Source organism: Oncorhynchus clarkii, chromosome 30 (assembly GCF_045791955.1).
Source record: "Oncorhynchus clarkii lewisi isolate Uvic-CL-2024 chromosome 30, UVic_Ocla_1.0, whole genome shotgun sequence".
Lineage (NCBI taxonomy): Eukaryota > Metazoa > Chordata > Actinopteri > Salmoniformes > Salmonidae > Oncorhynchus > Oncorhynchus clarkii.
In genome coordinates, this window is record NC_092176.1 from 11,163,235 (window position 1) to 11,184,154 (window position 20,920).

At 43.1% G+C, this 20,920-nt stretch overlaps 1 protein-coding gene and 1 pseudogene across 1 annotated transcript; both read right to left on the bottom strand.

Moving 5' to 3' along the window:
• Positions 1 to 4,392: 4,392 nt before the first annotated feature.
• LOC139390020 (zinc finger and BTB domain-containing protein 26-like) lies at positions 4,393 to 10,242 on the bottom strand. The gene is made up of 3 exons (XM_071137126.1): positions 9,768 to 10,242; positions 8,864 to 9,031; positions 4,393 to 8,681 (listed from the first exon to the last, which is right to left on the bottom strand). The coding sequence occupies exons 2-3, from the start codon at positions 9,002 to 9,004 to the stop codon at positions 7,467 to 7,469; spliced, it is 1,356 nt and encodes a 451-aa protein (XP_070993227.1). The 5' UTR covers positions 9,005 to 9,031; positions 9,768 to 10,242; the 3' UTR covers positions 4,393 to 7,466.
• Positions 10,243 to 19,476: 9,234 nt separating this feature from the next.
• Positions 19,477 to 20,703, bottom strand: LOC139390236 (UDP-glucuronosyltransferase 2B17 pseudogene; annotated as a pseudogene).
• Between the last annotated feature and the right edge of the window lie 217 nt (positions 20,704 to 20,920).

The following is a 20,920-nucleotide window of genomic DNA, read 5'->3' on the forward strand; positions in this document are numbered from 1 at the left end:
CACACACACACACACACACACACACACACACACACACACACACACACACACACACACACACACACACACACACAGAGTTGCTGGAACCCTGCAGTAAGCTGCACTAAATGCCATAGCTGGCAGACAAGGGTTATTTGTTTTGTCCTTTTAATTAAATTCCAGAGCATTTTTAATTCATCTCAAGGTTCTGATTAAGAACAATGAGTGAGAGTAATAGGAGTGGGACATGGAAGTCGTATTTTAGCAGAGCTGGCTGTGGGGATTTACCAATCCCTCTCAGCCTCTGTACCCGTGGCTTTGCCTGACGATAGATAAGAGATTAGTGGAAATATCTCTAAGTTCCCCATGAATGGTTTCTTCAATTAGCATAATGTATGTATGTGAACGGGCGAAAGACAAAGAGAGATGGAACGAATGAAAAGAAATAGAGAGATAAAGAGACTGAGGGATTCTGTGTGTATTGAAGAGTATGTCCCAAGGCTGGTAGGTTTCAAGTTTTATTGTCATGTACAGTGAAATGCCTTTCTTGCTAGCTCTTTCCCAACAATGCAATATTCAATACCCGTAGGTAGTGCTATAAAATAAAGTAAGAAAAAAATGTTAGAACAAAACACACGAGAGAAAGAAATAAGAAGAGCACAAGAAAGTACGTAAACTACTGTATATACAGGGTCAGTGCCAATACCATATTAACAATGTGCAGGGATACTATAAGGGCACATATGTGCAAGGGTACATAGAGTTGAAGTCGGAAGTTTACATACACTTAGGTTGGAGTCATTAAAACTAGTTTTTAAACCACTCCACAAATTGCTTGTTAACAAACAATCGTTTTGGCAAGTCAGTTAGGACATCTACTTTGTGCATGACACAATTAATTTTTTACAACAATTGTTTACAGACAGATTATTTCACTTATAGTTCACTGTATTACAATTCCAGTGGGTCAGAAGTTTACATACACTAAGTTGACTGTGCCTTTAAACAGATTGGAAAATTCCAGAAAATTGTGTCATGGCTTAAGACGCTTCTGATTGGCTAATTGACATCATTTGAGTCAATTGTAGGTGTATCTGTGGATGTATTTCAAGGCCTGCTGTCAAACTCAGTGCCTCTTTGCTTGACATCATGGGAAACCACGTCCATCTGTACAAACAATAGTACGCAAGTATAAACACCATGGGACCACGCAGCCGTCATACCGCTCAGGAAGGGGACGCGTTCTGTCTCCTAGAGATGAACGTACTTTGGTGTGAAAAGTGCAAATCAATCCCAGAACAACAGCAAAGGACCTTGTGAAGATGCTGAATGAAACAGGTGCAAAAGTATCTATATCCACAGTAAAACGAGTTCTATATCGACACAACCTGAAAGGCCGCTCAGCAAGGAAGAAGCCACTGCTCCAAAACCGCCATAAGAAAACCAGATTACGGTTTGCAACTGCACATGGGGACACAGATTGTACTTTTTGGGAAAATCTCCTCTGGTCTGATGAAGCAAAAATAGAACTGTTTGGACATAATGACCATCGTTATGTTTGGAGGACATTACTGAGTGAGCTAGGATGTACATAGTCAATATAACTACTTTTTCAGCACTTTTGAAATGTACAGCGGCAGAATTCAGAACATGGGCCATTCTTACAGTATTCTCCCTGTACACCAAGTCAGAACCGTAGGATAAATAAAGGGGGCATATAAGCAGACAATGGAAGCTATTACAATATTCAATGATTACGTTTCTCTCAAACAGGCAATAGGCTACATGTGCACCACCAAGTCAGAACAGTAGGCTACGTTATGAGGGGGAAAGGGACCACATTACTAGGGTGAGGCACATGGGTTACTAACAGCTTACTACACAATAAACACTTACTATTACTTTCTTAGCTCAGGATGCAGCGTGAAAAAGCACAGCGTGAAAAGTTTTCATTATTCTTTTATTATCAAAAAACACTCGAACAAAGTAACAAAACGAAAGCGAACAGTTCTGTCAGGTAACAGAGACTAAACAGAAAAGAACTAAGTATGATTCCCAATCAGAGACAACGATAGACAGCTGCCTCTGATGGCCTCTGCTGATCTTCTGAAGTCCCCCTAAGACATTGTGCCTTATATGTCCATTGTGCTGCACACAATTTAAACTTAGTCTTGAATGATGCATGCCAATATATGCCAGATATAAAGCACTGTTGATATTGCAACCACAACTCAAACACCGGTTTACAATGTATGAATAACATCGTAAACCGCGTTTTTTTGTTTGAGCCCTCAAGAACTGTTGTCCGCTAAATATAATAATCTATTTGCATCTGCCAATTAATTGGCTGTCCAGTATCCAGACGACCTGTCCCAGAGCTTCCTATACAGTTATCTTTAAGTAACGTGTTGAGGCCGGACATTTTGTAGAATGAAAGGATCAATTAAAGATGTTGCAGAACTGCTGAATTTGATATTTGAATCACCACTCCCTTCTGCTCAGTTTCTCTGTTGTTGCTATGGCTTTCAAGCTGTTTTTACCATCCCTGCAAGTCGCTAATGCGCAGAGAACGTTTTCTAAACTAAAACTCATAATGAACTACCTAAGAACGAAGCAATAGGCTCTCCGTCTGATATGAGCTTTTGATCACCCGAGTAAGCTCCACTCACTGCACTGGCGCAGTCGTAGCATTGACCACGGCATTTGTTCACCGATATCACCTTACTTTCAATCAGTTCGATTACTTATTTTTGAATCACCACTCCCTTCTGCTCAGTTTCTCTGGTGTTGCTATGGCTTTCAAGCTGTTTTTACCATCTAACACCTGGATATGTTTATTTTTGAACCATTCCATTGTAGATTTTGCTTTATGTATTGGATCATTGTCTTGTTGGAAGACAAATCTCCGTCCCAGTCTCAGGTCTTTTGCAGACTCCATCAGGTTTTCTTCCAGAATGGTCCTGTATTTGGCTCCATCCATCTTCCCATCAATTTTAACCATCTTCCCTGTCCCTGCTGAAGAAAAGCAGGCCCAAACCATGATGCTGCCACCACCATGTTTGACAGTGGGGATGGTGTTTTCAGGGTGATGAGCTGTGTTGCTTTTACGCCAAACATAACGTTTTACATTGTTGCCAAAAAGTTCAATTTTGGTTTAATCTGACCAGAGCACCTTCTTCCACATGTTTGGTGTATCTCCCAGGTGGGAGATACACAACACTTTTTAGGGATATCTTTAAGAAATGGCTTTCTTCTTGCCACTCTTCCATAAAGGCCAGATTTGTGCAATATACGACTGATTGTTGTCCTATGGACAGAGTCTCCCACCTCAGCTGTAGATCTCTGCAGTTCATCCAGAGTGATCATGGGCCTCTTGGCTGCATCTCTGATCAGTCTTCTCCTTGTATGAGCTGAAAGTTTAGAGGGACGGCCAGGTCTTGGTAGATTTGCAGTGGTCTGATACTCCTTCCATTTCAATATTATCGCTTGCACAGTGCTCCTTTGGATGTTTAAAGCATGGGAAATCTTTTTGTATCCAAATCCGGCTTTAAACTTCTTCACAACAGTATCTCGGACCTGCCTGGTGTGTTCCTTGTTCTTCATGATGCTCTCTGCGCTTTTAACGGACCTCTGAGACTATTACAGTGCAGGTGCATTTATACGGAGACTTGATTACACACAGGTGGATTGTATTTATCATCATTAGTCATTTAGGTCAACATTGGATCATTCAGAGATCCTCACTGAACTTCTGGAGAGAGTTTGCTGCACTGAAAGTAAAGGGGCTGAATAATTTTGATTTGATTTTTGATTTGTTAAAAAAGTTTGAAATATCCAATAAATGTCGTTCCACTTCATGATTGTGTCCCACTTGTTGTTGATTCATCACAAAAAAATATAGTCTTATATCTTTATGTTTGAAGCCTGAAATGTGGCAAAAGGTCGCAAAGTTCAAGGGGGCCGAATACTTTCGCAAGGCACTGTATATATATATATATATATATAGACATCGATGACAGGCACATAGAGCTTGTGCAGTAAGTGTAGGTGAACCAAGAGTTAGGATTGCGACTGGCTACACAGTGGCACTGCAGAGCGTCAGCCAAGCAGGACCTGTCTGCCTGAGTGATTGGGCTAGGATCGGGAAGATACGCCAGTTGCCCCATAAACCATGAATCTATGCACAAACGGGTTCCAGATTCACATACAAAACTCTGTGCAGGCATGCTCAGAATTGTACATCTTTGCCATGACTGGTGATGTGTTTAATGTCTCAGAAATCACATCAACATGGTATAATAAGATGGGCGGCTAGAAGCCTGTAGGTTATTTGTAATCACTGGTCAAGTAATCAATCAACTGATGAGGTCCCTTAATCTCAGATCTATGTAAATAAAACAGAGATATGTGTTACACAGTGAATACATTTATTCATAATGCATGGTATGAAGTACAATAAGGGATATTGCTATCTAAATGGAGCAGAGAAAAATAGTGTCAACATTGTGAGTCCATTCATTTACTACATTATAATAACCCTGATGCTGTGCCATTGGGAGTGGTCTAAATCATGTTCCAATGACAGTACCTTAACCCCAGTGATACACCCACAACAATGGCCAGCTAGAGTTTGGAGGGTTTAAATGACAACTCATCATGCTGTGTGATGACAAGGTATACAATGGCTCCATCTACTGTAGAAAGCGAGCTAATGCTTTTGAGGTTTAAGCCTGACTTGATTTGTTCCATTGTGCTGAAAAACATATACCAGTATTTACATGGTGGTGACATTGGCTGGTACAGTGTTATTACAGTATAGATACACATTGTTACATAGTACTTAAAACTATTCCTATTTGGACTTTATAGGCTATCAATTAGACTAGCAAATAAACTTAAATTGACAGTTGGCCCAAACAGGCCACACTAAGTACTAATGTGTGCACACACTGTAATTATCCTGTACCTACCAATGTAAAAACATAGCAAATAGATCAGCTTTTAGTGTCACTTAAAATGCGTTATAAAGGTTTTGTATAATTTCAGCCAGTAGTTTTGAAAGTAGTGCGTTCAGTAATTGTGTTCAACGTCATCCATTTGGTATGATATGTTACCTCCTGCAATTCGTACGATATGTTATGAATTCCAATTCGTACAATATACATTACACATTTGTAAGTGCTTAAGATCCCGTTGATTCTCTTTTAAAGTAAAGTGGGACTTATTGTTATCCTGTTGGGAATCTGATCCTCTGATACTGTGTGTCACAGTAGGACCACAACATACTCATTATCCTCACCCACATGTCATGTCCTTATACAATATTCAAGCGTACACTGCCGTTCAAAAGTTTGGGGTCACTTAGAAAAGTCCTTGTTTGAATAGGAAATATAGTCAAGACGTTGACAAGGTTATAAATAATGATTTTTAATTGAAATAATAATTGTGTCCTTCAAACTTTGCTTTCGTCAAAGAATCCTCCATTTGCAGCAATTACAGCCTTGCAGACCTTTGGCATTCTAGTTGTCAATTTGTTGAGGTAATCTGAAGAGATTTCACCCCATGCTTCCTGAAGCACCTCCCACAAATTGGATTGGCTTGATGGGCACTTCTTACGTACTATAAGGTCAAGCTGGTCCCACAAAAGCTCAATAGGGTTGAGATCCGGTGACTGTGCTGGCCACTCCATTATAGACAGAATACCAGCTGACTGCTTCTTCCCTAAATAGTTATTGTATAGTTTTGAGGTGTGCTTTGGGTCATTGTCCTGTTGTAGGAAGAAATTGTCTCCAATTAAGCATCATCCACAGGGTATGGCATGGCGTTGCAAAATGGAGTGATGGCCTTCCTTCTTCAAGATCGCTTTTACCCTGTACAAATCCCCCACTTACCCCCACCAAAGCACCACCAGACCATCACATTGCCTCCATCATGCTTGACCAATGACGTCAAAAAAAAGAAAGTCCTTTGTTTCTGGCCATTTTGAGCCTGTAATCGAACCCACAAATGCTGATACTCCAGGTACTCAACTAGTCTAAAGAAGGCCAGTTTTATTGCTTCCTTAAGCATGACAACAGTTTTTGGCTGTGCAAACATAATTGCAAAAGGGTTTCTAATGATCAATGAAACTTTTAAAATTATAAACTTGGATTAGATAACACAACGTGCCATTGGAACACAGGAGGGATGGTTGATGATAATGGGCCTCTGTACGCCTATGTACAGTTGAAGTCCGAAGTTTACATACACTTAGGTTGGAGTCATTAAAACGTTTTATTCAACCACTCCACAAATTTCTTGTTAACAAACTATAGTTTTGGCAAGTCGGTTAGGACATCTACTTTGTGCATGACACAAGTAATTTTTCCAACAATTGTTTACAGACAGATTATTTCAATTAGTCACTGTATCACAATTCCAGTGGGTCAGAGGTTTACAGATGCTAAGTTGACTGTGCCTTTAAACAGCTTGGAAAATTCCAGAAAATTATGTCATGGCTTTAGAAGCTTCTGATCAATTGGAGGTGTACCTGTGGATGTATTTCAAGGCCTACTGTCAAACTCAGTGCATCTTTGCTTGACATCATGGGAAAATCAAAATAAATCAGCCAAGACCTCCACAAGTCTGGTTCATTCTTGGGAGCAATTTCCAAACGCCTGAAGGTACCACGTTCATCTGTACAAACAATAGTATGACTATTGGGACCGCGCAGCCATCATACCGCTCAGAAAGGAAATGTGTTCTGTCTCCTAGAGATGAACGTACTTTGGTGTGAGAAGTGCAAACCAATCTCAGAACAACAGCAAAGGACCTTGCTGGAGGAAACAGGTACAAAAGTATCTATGTCCACAGTAAAATGAGTCCTATATCAACATAACTTGACAGGCCGCTCAGCAAGGAAGAAGCCACTGCTCCAAATCCACCATAAAAACAGGGACTTATACTAGGATTAAATATCAGGAATTGTGAAACACTTGAGTTGAAATGTATTTGGCTAAGGTGTATTTAAACTTCCAACTTCAACTGTAGATATTCCCTTAAATATCCGACGTTTCCAGCTACAATAGTCATTTACAACATTTACAATGTCTACACTGTATTTCTGATCAATTTGATGTTATTTTAAATGGACAAACATTTTTTGCTTTTCTTTCAAAAACAAGGACATATCTAAGTGACCCCAAACTTTTGAACAGTAGTGTATATCGTCTACCCCATTTCCAAAAGAGGCATCATTGACAATAAAAACACATGTTCTACAGACACACTATCATCACTTTGGTTCTACTGTAGGCTTCCTTAGCCAAAACAATACTTATGAGGACAAATCATTTCAGTTCATATTTTTGGTACTCATTTTACAGTAACTCTTCTTCTAGTATTCAGTGTTATACCTTCAAGTACTTTACAGTGTGGTTTACAATTCAGCTAACACTACTACGCAGCTATTGATTTGTGACTCAGCAGAAATGTAAAGCGATACAGTGCTACAGAGAGTCACCCACCAGAACAGGCTTATTGTCCATGCTACAGTCCTGCAGACGCCCATACTCAAAGTCTAGAATCCCGTTGTGTAGTTGGCTCCTCTCGTTGGCGTTGTCAAAGCTGTTCTTGCCATGGATTTGTTTGAGGTGTTTGCGGAGCACGGGCTTGTGTGCAAACACCATGTCGCAGTAGTTACAGCGATGGGGCTTGTCTCCGCTGTGTAAGTTCAGGTGGTCCAGTAGAGAGCATTTCTGAGTGAAGGTCTTGCCACAGATCTTGCATTGGAAGGGCTTGATGCCAGCGTGGACCCGCATGTGACGGTGCAGGTTACTCTTCTGGGTGAACATCTTGCCACACAGCAGGCACATGAACAGCTTGTGCATCTTGAGGTGGTTGGCGTAGTTCTCGAACTGGCGGAACACGCGGGCACACTTTGGGCACTGGTGGTACCACTGAAGGGATTTGTCTGAGTTTCGTAGGTGCCCCCCCAGATTGGGTCTCCCTGTGGCTGAGGTGGGCAGTGGAAGGGGGCTGAGTGGGTATCCTGGCATGGGTGGCATGGTCATTTCGCTAGCCCAGGTGTCCACTGTGGAGTTGATGAGGGAGTGCTGGGGCTCGGGGGAGTGTATCGACAATGGGGGGCTGGTCGGGAAGCGCACTGCGGTGGAGGTAGAGGGGCGTTCAGACATCTCAGACACCCGCTCACACACGGACTCCACCTTTACGATGGTGATGGGGCTCTCCTCGCCCTCACTCCTGCCTCGCTTCTGCCTCTGGGGAGTGGTCATCAGCTGAATTGTCACATCATCATCATCGTCTTCATCATCCTCCTCCACCTCACAATGCACTACCTGTGCTTGGGGCAGCTCCTGCAGTCTCTGGGCACGAGAGGCTCTGAGAGTCTCTCCATCTTCTTCCTCCTCCCGAGGCTGCTGTTTCACCTGGCAGGGGCGCGGCTGGATGAACTTCTTGAGAGCCTGGGTGCACTGCTCCACTACGTGGCCCATCTGGAGGAAGCTGGCCACAGTTAGGTAGTTGACCAGCTCTATCTCAGGCAGCTCCAGGGTTCCTGTGTAGCAGGACAGGAGCAGCTGATGGCCTACCTCCGCCTTCTGGATCATGGAGATCTGGACCTCCCTCGTGGATGAGTCCTGCAGAAAGAACTGGTCCCGGAGGAAGGGAGATCCGGCTGCCAACACCACCTTGTGACCTGGGACCTAATTATAATATTGATAGAAAAACTTTATTTGTATAGCACAATTCATACAGAGACTGCAACTCAAGGTCATGTGCATAATACAATAATAACCTAAATAGATTTTAAAAAACATGGTAAACAGTAAAAGCAGCATAGAATGCTTAAAAAGTGCAAAAACACAGGTGATTGATGGACACGCACCTCCAGGTCATTGATGCGCACAGTGACATCACAGAATCTGGTCTGGTGGCGGAGCAGGTTCATCTTCTGCAGCATGGAGTCTCCGAAGGTTCCGAAGTGGAACTGGAGGATCACCTGGTTCTGCTGCTGGGCCATGGACATGGTGGCTTACTGCAGCTGCCTGCAGGCCTGGTGGAAGAGAGCAGATACAATGGCAATACATTTGATAACAGGTATATGGAAGATGCTGCAGTTTAAATGCATTTTATGACTTGTCATAAGCATATGACCCCCTTATATGGTATTATTATCTGAATGATCCTGACTTAATAACAGCCAGTTTGAGACAGTTGAATATGTCATACATGCTCATAAGACATTATAAAGACTCAAAGCATGAGGAGTACAACTTTTATTTGGATTTCTGAGCAATGCAGTATCACGTGAAGAAGTGCACAATTACTCAAAACTCATAGTCAAATCAAATCAAATTTATTTATAAAATCCTTCGTACATCAGCTGATATCTCAGTGTTGTACAGAAACCCATCCTAAAACCCCAACAGCAAGCAATGCAGGTGTAGCAGCAAGGTGCCTAGGAAAAACTCTCTAGAGAGGCCAGAACCTAGGAAGAAACCTAGAGAGGAACCAGGCTATGAGGGGTGGCCAGTCCTCTTCTGGCTGTGCCAGGTGGAGACTATAACAGAACATGACCAAGATGTTGACCAGCAGGGTCAAATAATAATAATCACAGTGGTTGTCGAGGGTGCAATAAAGCAGTCCCAAACTTGACAAAATAAATATGAGCTCATGACATAACATATTACAAAACAGATAATTGAACAATAATGCTGTAATTATAAGAGATCAATATGAAAAATCCAACATAGCAGGTACTAAAACAATATCAAAATCTCCAATCTCACGTGGTAATATGAGGATTGTTATTAGGCTGCTGTGGAGAGGATATATAGCCTGGTTAACGCGCGACCCTTCGATAGCCAATTCGTTGGAAGACAAACTAATGTTTGATGAACATTAACAAAAAATTTTAGTCCCTTTGGAGTAAAATCTAACAAACACAGTAAAACGTCATTCATTGTTTAGAGAAACGACCGAGCAAAATCAAATGTCTAGTCGGTGTTCATTTTCTTCAAGTGAATCTGGATGCTGCTCTAAAACAGTGGCCATATTTCACCACTGTTTGCCGAATGTAAAGACAACGGCATTACAACATTTCAGCGCTAGAGAAAATATTCAACTATCGTCTATTGCCAATAGGAAAATCCCTCCACGAAATCTGGCTATCTCCCGGTAAAACCGATTTAGATGGATCTACTTTTCAATATAGAGTCATCTTGAAAAACAGTGCGGAAGAGTAGGGAGGGGCGCCACTCTCTCAACTAGAGCTGTCTAGAGAGGGATGCCTTTTTTAAAGCGGTAGAGAGCCATTACAGCTAGTGGTCAGACTAACTGTGAGTGAGTGGTCCCAAGGACCTAAAGCTATATCATAGTCCACATACGATGATGCCGGAGAGTCCGACGTCCCATTGTGACATAGCCTCGCGGCTCTGAGAAGGGACGCACTGCCTGACTCACCTCCTCCCCCAAATTCCCAACCAACGCGTCTCCGGTATCCCACCCAGCAAACTGTCGTTAAAAAGACGTTGAAAATACGATTTTGCCCGACGGTTAAAACACCTTCGGTTTTGGTTGAAAGTTAAAGTTGAAAAGACATATGTCGAAAATACGTATGTTTCATGTCGTTGAAAAGACACCCACAATACATTTTTTAGGGCTTGTTTTAAAGACTTGCAAAGATCATCATTTCAATGTACTTGTAGCCTATACACATGGACGCAGTAACCAAAAAATAGTCTAATTATTTTCCATTTACAATCACACTACTCATTACATGACATTTCTAAAAACTTTTGGCAATGACTGTAGGTGGGGGTGAAGTGACCGATGTGAAATGGCTAGCTAGTTAGCGGTGGTGCGTGCTAATAGCGTTTCAATCGGTGAAGTCACTCGCTCTGAGACCTGAAGTAGTTGTTCCCCTTGCTCTGCAAGGGCTGTGGCTTTTGTGGCGCGATGGGTAACGAGACTGTGACCCGGCCTCGGCAGTCTTCGGAGGCTCTTGAAGGAACTCGGGTAAGCTCGAATCCTCTTGAGGACTTCTGGAGTTCATCAGATGCAAAGTGGGATCCTTGAGTGACTGCAATCAGACCTCTTCTCCCTCCTACGTTCCCGAAACCGTCAATGGAGCTGGATGGTTAAGCCGATGAGTGAGTCGAGATCCATCGGTAGTTCCTGTGCTGCAAGCTCGTCCTTTACCCCCGCCTTTAATCCGCTACAAATGCCTCCAGAATGAAGCAGACGACAGATTGTTGCTCCCACACTGCCGTGGCTCAGGCGAGTGCCCTCCCGGACATCAGCGTAATAATGTACGCCATCTTCGAGTGGTCCGAGGGGAAAGAAGAAGGCTGCAGCTCGAAAACGAGGGAGCACTGGGATATTAAGGCCCGGCAGGTTCTGGAATCTCCATTGTAGCACTCCGGGGGAGGTAAGCGGGGTTCCCGGGAAACTGGGGTGACCGTGCTGCTACCAGCCGAGTTACTGAGGGGCTGGGAGGTTACCGCGGTGATAGGCTGCCTAGTAGGCAACCCACGGAATCACTCCCGCAAAGCATCCAATGCTAGGTCATGAAGTTTGGCCACGTCCTGGAACCCTTCCATCAGACCACAAAGCATCTCCTCGTGTCTACCAATGAGGGCTCTTTTGGAGGAGATGGCGTTGCGGAGCTGGTCCAAGTCTACTGGGTCAGTAATGGCCAGTTCGTACTATCAGGAATCAAGGGAAGACCCAAGTGCAGACTGTGTGAAGTAACAATGTTTATTGTAACCACAGGGACAGGCAAACGACAGGTCAAGGCAGGCAGGGGTCGATAATCCAGAGCAGAGGCCAAGGTACAGGACGGCAGGCAGGCTCAGGTCAGGCAGAGGTCGGTAATCCAGAGGTGGAGCAAAGGTACAGGACGGCAGGCAGGCTCAGGGTCAGAGACAGGCAGTGGTCAGGCGTGCGGGTACAGGGTCGGGACAGGCAAAAGTAAAAAACCAGGAGGACGTGATAAAGAGAGACTCGGGAAAAACAAGAGCTGAGACAAAACGTTGGTAGGCTTGGACAAACAAGACAAACTGGCCACAGACAGACAGAAAACACAGGTAAAAATACACAGGGGATAATGTGGAATATGGGTGACACCTGGAGGGGGGTGGAGACAAGCACAAGGACAGGTGAAACAGATCAGGGCGTGACAAGTTTATAAGACAAAATAAGAATCTAGTCTATTAAAACAGATAGAGCATGTTATTTTGATTGTGCGACCTTAGTGACCCTCTAAGCAATGGGAGGGTGTAGTAAAGGCTTTACTTATGCACAACGCAACTCAGCATGCCTGGATACAGACTGTAACCATGTATTTTGTGGTTACGGTACCACAAAACCCAGAGGACTTTGCTTGTTTGGATATGACACTCACAGCCATGATAAAAATGTCATCATAACACATGGGCTCTCCTGTATTATTGCTTAACTATACCATGGCTGTTAGCCAATCAGCTTTCAAGGCTCAAACCACCCAGTTATTAATGCAAAATATACTACAGAATAATGACATGTTTGTAGGTATCGTTGACAACAGAGTACACAGTTGTGTTTCCTAATCCCCGCTTTGCGCGATGGCCGTTGAAGTTGAACAAGGACATCAGGCCATTGGTAAAGAGCCTGAAAGTCAAGCACACATAGGATGTACTTTGTGAATTGAACACTTTCAAACTGCTGAGGAGATTAGGCTCTTGTATGTACTGTCTTTGTTGCAGACAGTTTGTGTCACTAACGATACCTTTAAAATGACTTTCTTATTTGATCCATTCTCAAGATATGACATACCTGTTCATTACCTTGTTGGCACAATCCTTTGTGTCCTTATCAGCAATTTTGCTTAACCTTCTGTGTCAAGAGAGTTTGTTTGAAACGCTGGAAGTTATGCAGTAACCACTGTCTCAGTATGACTACTTCAAAAATACAATTCTACAGGCATTGCTTGTAAGAGTAGAATTAACTAATTGTATCACTGTAGGTTGTGTGAAAAATGCTGACTAAATCTACAGTGTAAATTAAATGTCAAAATAAATTTATATTTCACCATCAGATTCTGTGCATCCACACTTTGAGACTGCTTCTCTAGTTGCTCAAAGTCTTGCTCCGTCTCCATCCTATTGACATGGAACTCAAAGTCTTGCTCCGTCTCCATCCTATTGACAAGGAAATCAGAGTTTTGGGGAACAAGACTTTGGGAACAAAAAAAACAACCGTGAAGCTTTGGGCTATGTGCTCTGAACAACTACAAAGTTAACTTCCCACAAAACAGGTGGGGGAAAAGGGTACCAAAGTATGGTTCTCAATCAGAGACAGCGATAGACAGCTGTCCCTGATTGAGAACCATACCAGGCCAAGACATAGAAATACAAAACATAGAAAAAAGGACATAGAATGCACACCCTGGCCTAACCAAAATAGAGAATAAAAAGCCTCTCTATGGCCAGGGCGTGACATTCACTTAGGTAATGGGAGGGTGAGACTGGCAAGTAGAAGCCCTGGATGAATCTGCAAAATTCAAAGCCAACTCAGTGTCAACCCAGAGGTAAACAGCAAAAAGAAATAGCACTTAATTTTTGTAAACCTACACACTACAATACATGCCTTGCGAAAGTATTCGGCCCCCTTGAACTTTGCGACCTTTTGCCACATTTCAGGCTTCAAACATAAAGATATAAAACTGTATTTTTTTGTGAAGAATCAACAACAAGTGGGACACAATCATGAAGTGGAACGACATTTATTGGATATTTCAAACTTTTTTAACAAATCAAAAACAGAAAAATTGGGCGTGCAAAATTATTCAGCCTCCTTAAGTTAATACTTTGTAGCGCCACCTTTTGCTGCGATTACAGCTGTAAGTCGCTTGGGGTATGTCTCTATCAGTTTCGAGAGACTGACATTTTTTCCCATTCCTCCTTGCAAAACAGCTCGAGCTCAGTGAGGTTGGATGGAGAGCATTTGTAAACAGCAGTTTTCAGTTCTTTCACAGATTCTCGATTGGATTCAGGTCTGGACTTTGACTTGGCCATTCTAACACCTGGATATGTTTATTTTTGAACCATTCCATTGTAGATTTTGCTTTATGTTTTGGATCATTGTCTTGTTGGAAGACAAATCTCTGTCCCAGTCTCAGGTCTTTTGCAGACTCCATCAGGTTTTCTTTGAGAATGGTCCTGTATTTGGCTCCATCCATCTTCCCATCAATTTTAACCATCTTCCCTGTCCCTGCTGAAGAAAAGCAGGCCCAAACCATGATGCTGCCACCACCATGTTTGACAGTGGGGATGGTGTGTTCAGCTGTGTTGCTTTTACGCCAAACATAACGTTTTGCATTGTTGCCAAAAAGTTCAATTTTGGTTTCATCTGACCAGAGCACCTTCTCCCACATGTTTGGTGTGTCTCCCAGGTGGCTTGTGTCAAACTTTAAACAACACTTTTTATGGATATCTTTAAGAAATGGCTTTCTTCTTGCCACTCTTCCATAAAGGCCAGATTTGTGCAATATACGACTGATTGTTGTCCTATGGACAGAGTCTCCCACCTCAGCTGTAGATCTCTGCAGTTCATCCAGAGTGATCATGGGCCTCTTGGCTGCATCTCTGATCAGTCTTCTCCTTGTATGAGCTGAAAGTTTAGAGGGACGGCCAGGTCTTGGTAGATTTGCAGTGGTCTGATACTCCTTCCATTTCAATATTTGGGATGTTTAAAGCTTGGGAAATCTTTTTGTATCCGAATCCGGCTTTAAACTTCTTCACAACAGTATCTCGGACCTGCCTGGTGTGTTCCTTGTTCTTCATGATGCTCTCTGCGCTTTTAACGGACCTCTGAGACTATCACAGTGCAGGTGCATTTATACGGAGACTTGATTACACACAGGTGGATTGTATTTATCATCATTAGTCATTTAGGTCAACATTGGATCATTCAGAGATCCTCACTGAACTTCTGGAGAGAGTTTGCTGCACTGAAAGTAAAGGGGCTGAATAATTTTGCACGCCCAATTTTTCAGTTTTTGATTTGTTAAGAAAGTTTGAAATATCCAATAAATGTCGTTCCACTTCATGATTGTGTCCCACTTGTTGTTGATTCTTCACAAAAAAATACAGTTTTATATCTTTATGTTTGAAGCCTGAAATGTGGCAAAAGGACGCAAAGTTCAAGGGGGCCGAATACTTTCGCAAGGCACTGTATTTTAAGGATAGTTTTAATCTTCAGTTAACAATACTGAACATGTGTATAATTTCTGCTCATTGTAAGGAAACTAGCACTGATGAGCGAACGCATCCCCGCCGTGTGCATGTTGTCCGTGTGTGCTCTTTAGTTACTAAATAATTATTCTCACCTTGAGATTGATATGGGGGAAAACAATTTCATCCATTTTAGAATAAGGCTGTAAGGTAACAAAACGCGAGGGGACTGAATACTTTCCGATTGCACTGTATGTTCTAGGATAATGGATTGTTGGCTTTCATACTTTTCTAATTCTCAGTGCAGCTCAAGCAATTTTTTCATTTGTCAACACATTCAAATGTATAGTTCCATCCCACTCAGCACGTGACGTTCACGGACTGCGAATTTACTGCTATGTCAGGTCCATCCGTCATGGGCTTTAATTCGCCCAAAATTGTCTTCCCAAAAACCGGGCTCTATTTAGTCCGTCCGTTCTGGTCCAAATACAGCCGAAGGTCAGCCTGATCCGCTTGTACTCATTGAAATGCATGAGATACACAAATACAATTACACAATATTGCATATAGTAAACGTTTAATAATTGTTTTGATATACACATTATAATAAAATGTTGATTTAAAATCATTTTCTTTCGAATAGCTTATTACATGTTCTGATATAGACAGAATGACTGAAAATTACCTGTAATTTCAAATCAATTTCACAACAGAATTTATTACAATTTATTACCAAACTGGGAGAGGCAGAACGGGCAAGTCATTCACCCGCCATTTGTTCCTCAAGACAGTAACATAATGACACGTGGATAATTGTAAGCGTCAACATTTCTGAAAACGGTTGTTATATTAATTATCAGTTTCTGCTAGTGTCGCAAACTATTATTTTCTCTAGCAACTCTGCCTGGATACTTGCATGCTAGCTAACTAGCTAGCTTACCTTAACACTAACTTAGTTGCTAGCTAGATAGTACAAGGCGGGAAAGCAGGGCTAACAGATTTGATGGTTATATTTAGGTAGAAGTGTCCCAAAACGGGACTGCGGTGTTCATTTTGTCTAAACCCAAATCCATGAGAGAGTTGTTTGGTTCAATGAGTAGACCAATGGTAGAGACAGATCAGGCCTTTGGAATGTTGGGGGAGGGCAAAATACAAGCAGAGCCAGCGTAATTGTACCCAAGGACTCTTTTATGGACATGAGCTAATTGATCAGGGTAATAAGAATGTATCGAAAGGGACTGGGGGATACAAGATCTGGGGATGGTGTTTGACAAATGGGAATCCAGAAGCTGTGGATGAAATAGGGACTATAACTTGTGGGTTTTGGCCACGGCATAATCCCCGGGATGATGATAATTGGAAGATAATTAGGAAAAGGCCTATGTGTACTCACCCAACGATGTGTGGTTGGAGTGAAAACCTGGGGATCACTGTGGCTGAACCAATTTTAGAGAATCTGAAGAAAGAACGTGTTCCGCCATTATGTATCTGTAACAATGGCTCTTTGGCTGTGGGTGTAACAGTGCATTGTAAATCTTATGCAGGCTACCTCCCTGAAGAAGAACGCAGGTAAAATATTAGTACATCCTATGGCTGGCATTTAGTGGATGTCTCATATTTATTTACTAGAGTGACCTATCTTGCTCTAAACGATGGTATGGGATAACCCTGGGAGTTTATGTGGATTTGCGGAGGTAGAGGCTATCTGGTAATTCTGGACTGCAGCTCATCGCTGAAGACTCTAGACTGCAGCTTGTCGCTAGAGGCCCCGGACTGGGGACCGTCGCTGGAGACCCCGGACTGGGGACCGTCGCTGGAGGTTCCGGACTGGGAAATGTCGCCGGAAGCTCTGGACTGGGAACTGTCGCCGGAAGCTCTGGACTGGGAACTGTCGCTGGAAGCTCTGGACTGGGAACTGTCGCCGGAAGCTCTGGACTGGGAACTGTCGCCGGAAGCTCTGGACTAGGAACTGTCGCCGGAAGCTCTGGACTGGGAACTGTTGCCGGAAGCTCTGGACTGGGAACTGTTGCCGGAAGGTCTGGACTGTGGAGGCGCACTGGAGGCCGCTCTGCAGCGCTCTCAATGCCAGCACCTCTCTCCGGAATCTTGCGTCGAGCTCCTCACTCAACATGGCTCCATGTCCCCCCCCCCCCCCCCCCAAAAAAAAAGATGATTGGGGTTGCCTCTCGTGCTTGCTCCGTTGAGCTATCTCCTCGTATCATCGCCGTTCCGCTTTCGCTGCCTCTATCTCCTCCTTACCCCGGCCTGCATCCAGGGTCCTTTTCCATCCAGGATCTCCTTTGTCATAATGATGAGACCAAGGCGCAGTGTGAGTAGAGTTCCACATAATTTTTATAAACTCAAACTCACCTAACAAAACAACAAACAACCAAACGAAACGTGAAGCTACAGATGTGCACTAAGGCAACTATACATTGACAAGATCCAACAACACAAATGAGGAAAATGGCTACCTAAATATGATCCCCAATCAGAGACAACGATAAACCGCTGTCTCTGATTGGGAACCATGTCAGGCCAACATAGACATACAAAAACCCCTAGACATACAAAAACCCTAGACATACAAAAACTAGAGTACCCACCCTAGTCACGCCCTGACCTAACCAAAATATATAGAAAAACAGAGATGTCAAAGGTCAGGGCGTGACAGTATGGCCATGTCCTTAAACCAGCTGAGATATTCGGTATCTCCATTATTCCTACCATTGGTGTATCCATTTTAGGTAAATGGATTAATAATTTGACTTACTCGCTACAAGCTCATATTAATTTGGCCTACAAGGGTTTTAGCCAGCTCTCCCTGGATGTCCAGAATCTTAAGGCAGTTACAGCTAGGCAGTTTGGCTTTGGATTACCTGCTGGCAGCACAGGGAGGCGAGTGTAAGGCCCTGGGATTGGACCTCGATGACGAATGCATAATGTTACTTTTTGACTCCTCCGATAACATGACCAAAATCCTGCTTGATATGTCTAAGCTCTCTAATACTCCCAGCCCTACTGACGATGATGTTCTGACCAGGATGGGTAAATGGTTCACTGGGAACTTTGGAAATGTTATGGGCATCTTATCATTTGTAGTTCCTGTGTTGATATGCTTTTGATGTGTTTAGATTTTTTGTTGTCTTGGTAAATGGGCAGTGAAGAATGGTATAATGGTATTGGCTTTACCTGCCTCCTATGATGAATACTATGAGGCCACTGGTGTTGACCCCAACTATGACCTTCTTGCTCGCCCAACTGACCCAGAGGATGATTACTATACTACCTATATGTGAATGGTTAAAAGTTCCAAATGTCTGACGTCGATCTCTGTACATGGTTATATGAGACTAGGTAGTTTCAACGGGGGGAATGTTGGAGGTTACCCTGGGGCTACACCAATGCCATGATTACTCTATATATGTGATAACCTTTGTATGCTTGCAATGCGCAATGATGGAAAGGTATCGGGTAATGAAGATGTACTGCTTTAGTTCTCAGGCTGAGAACTGCCTGCACCTGCTGATAGTCACGCAGCCTCAAGGCCGAGATGTTCCGAAAGTAGCAAAGGGCCTGAGACTACACAGGTGTGGTTGATGGCTTATAGTGGAGTGAGAAACCACAGTCTAGACAGGTTTTTCTCATCTTAGATACTTTGTCTCTAGTCCAATGCAACAATGCTAAAGTATGATTGATGGTAGGTTGTCCACACCAACTAGTATAAAGAGTATTGTCTCCTGTTTCACCACCTTTACTACAGGCTACAGAGGTATTCTGTATGCGAATCTCTGTCTGCAATTGCATTTTATTACTAAAGAGTTTTATACCAAGGTTCCTGTGTCTGTGTCATCTATCTGGAAGACTGATTGTTGAAGGAAACTTACATCACCCCATGCAAAGGACCACCCAACAAGAGACCCCTCTATCCCTCTCTCTCAACCACACAACTCAAGTCAGTTTTGTTGCTGTAGTACAACATTAACAGCATAATTTAATATTATATTTGGAGCACAAATCTTAATGTGACGGTGACATAAAAAAAATGGAATGCAAAGATATATTGCCAAAAGTAGCCTACTGTATTGTTTAAAATACCAGCATAGATTATTGTGGCCTTCTTGATGTTGCTGAAAAGAAGGTTTTAGAAAGAATATCAGAAAAAAATAATTTAAATATTTGATTAACTATATATTTATTTATAATTTCGTAATTTATAAATATTTAAAAACACCTCAAAACACATCTATATCATTCATGTTTCACTTTAATCCTACAAAACACCTTACACCACAAAAATCCTGTTGAGGTTATCCTGCTGGTCGAACATCAATGGGAGGCCGACGATGGGGACACCATGGTAGATGGCCTCCTGGACTCCATTGGTGCCGCCGTGGGCGACAAAGGCTCGGGTCTTGGGGTGTCCTAGGAGGTCGTTCTGGGGGAGCCAGTCCACCAGTAAGGTGTTGTTACCCAGGGAGGCAGGTCTCTTCCCAGTGTGCCTCCAGACAACCCTCTGAGGCAGTTTGGCAAAAGCAGTGGCGATGTCCTCAGCGATGTCCTCAGGAAGTTGTCCCACCAAGGTCCCGAGGGACATCATGATGACCCCATGGTCCCCGGAGCTCTGGACAAAGTCCTCCATGTCCGGGGGAAGCGGCTTGGAGGGCTTGCACTGGAAGCCACCCACATAGACCACGTTTGGCATGGTGGGACGAGGAAACTCAAAGGTGAAGTCATTCCTCATGAGCCAGATGTCTGCTGCCTGGAACAATGACATGAAGTGAACATCAGGGCCAAAGTATCGATGGACGAACGGACTGTAGTTAGGGTCTGTGATGTATGCAGTTTGAACCTTTGTAAAAAGATAAAACAGAACATTTTTGACTCTCTCCTGAAAAGTCATTTTGTCCGTCAACATTGCTCCTGGTACTGGGACATATGAGAGAGGTGAGGGGGCAATGGCAAAGTGACCCTCACCCTGGATTGTCCATCTGACATTGAAGACAAGAGGAAGACCAAGGCGGTGTGCCAGTAACGTGCCCGCACCAGTGGCAGGATCCGTCAGAACCAGATCATAGTTTCCATCGTGAATCGATTGCATTAGCTCGTTATCTTCAAATATCATAGTCATCATCTCAATCAATTCCCTGTTTGACTCAGAGAACTGCTTCACCACCTCAAGCTCCAGACTCATACGAGACCAGAAACCTCCACCCTCCCTTTGGATCTGCAGTAATCTGGTCACAAACAAACTAAAGATCTTCTCGTCAATTCCTCCACCAGATGCAGGGATGGTGATACACGAGTAATGAGGGGACTTCTCCTTGATGTACCAGTTGGCGGATGGACGAATCACTGTGATGCTATGGCCTCTGGAGTGCAGTTCTTCAACGATGACTTTCATGTTCATCCAGTGGCTTCCATCCAATGGGAGGACCAGCACCTTCCCCCCATAGACAGTGGTCAGATAGAAGAGCAGCACTGTAACCGTGACCAGGGCTGGTTGATGCATTTCTAAGGTGAGTCCTTTGATAGAAGATACAAGGGAAGAGTAGTTAGTAGTTACTACATCTCTTATTTCCTATTAATAGGTTCTAGTTGGTTGCCTGTTATTCTCAAACACATCAATTCTAAAAAGAATTACTCAAAATTACAACGGAAAACGTAATTATTTGTGAACCCTCTTATATTGATTAGCTTATACATATTTACTTATACTGAACAAAAAT

Excerpts from the sequence above, each read along its gene's own strand:
- LOC139390020 (XM_071137126.1), bottom strand. The coding sequence starts at position 9,004 with ATGTCCATGGCCCAGCAGCAGAACCAGGTGATCCTCCAGTTCCACTTC. Across the intron at positions 8,682-8,863 it reads TGCGCATCAATGACCTGGAG|GTCCCAGGTCACAAGGTGGT; the intron begins GTGCGTGTCCAT and ends TATTATAATTAG.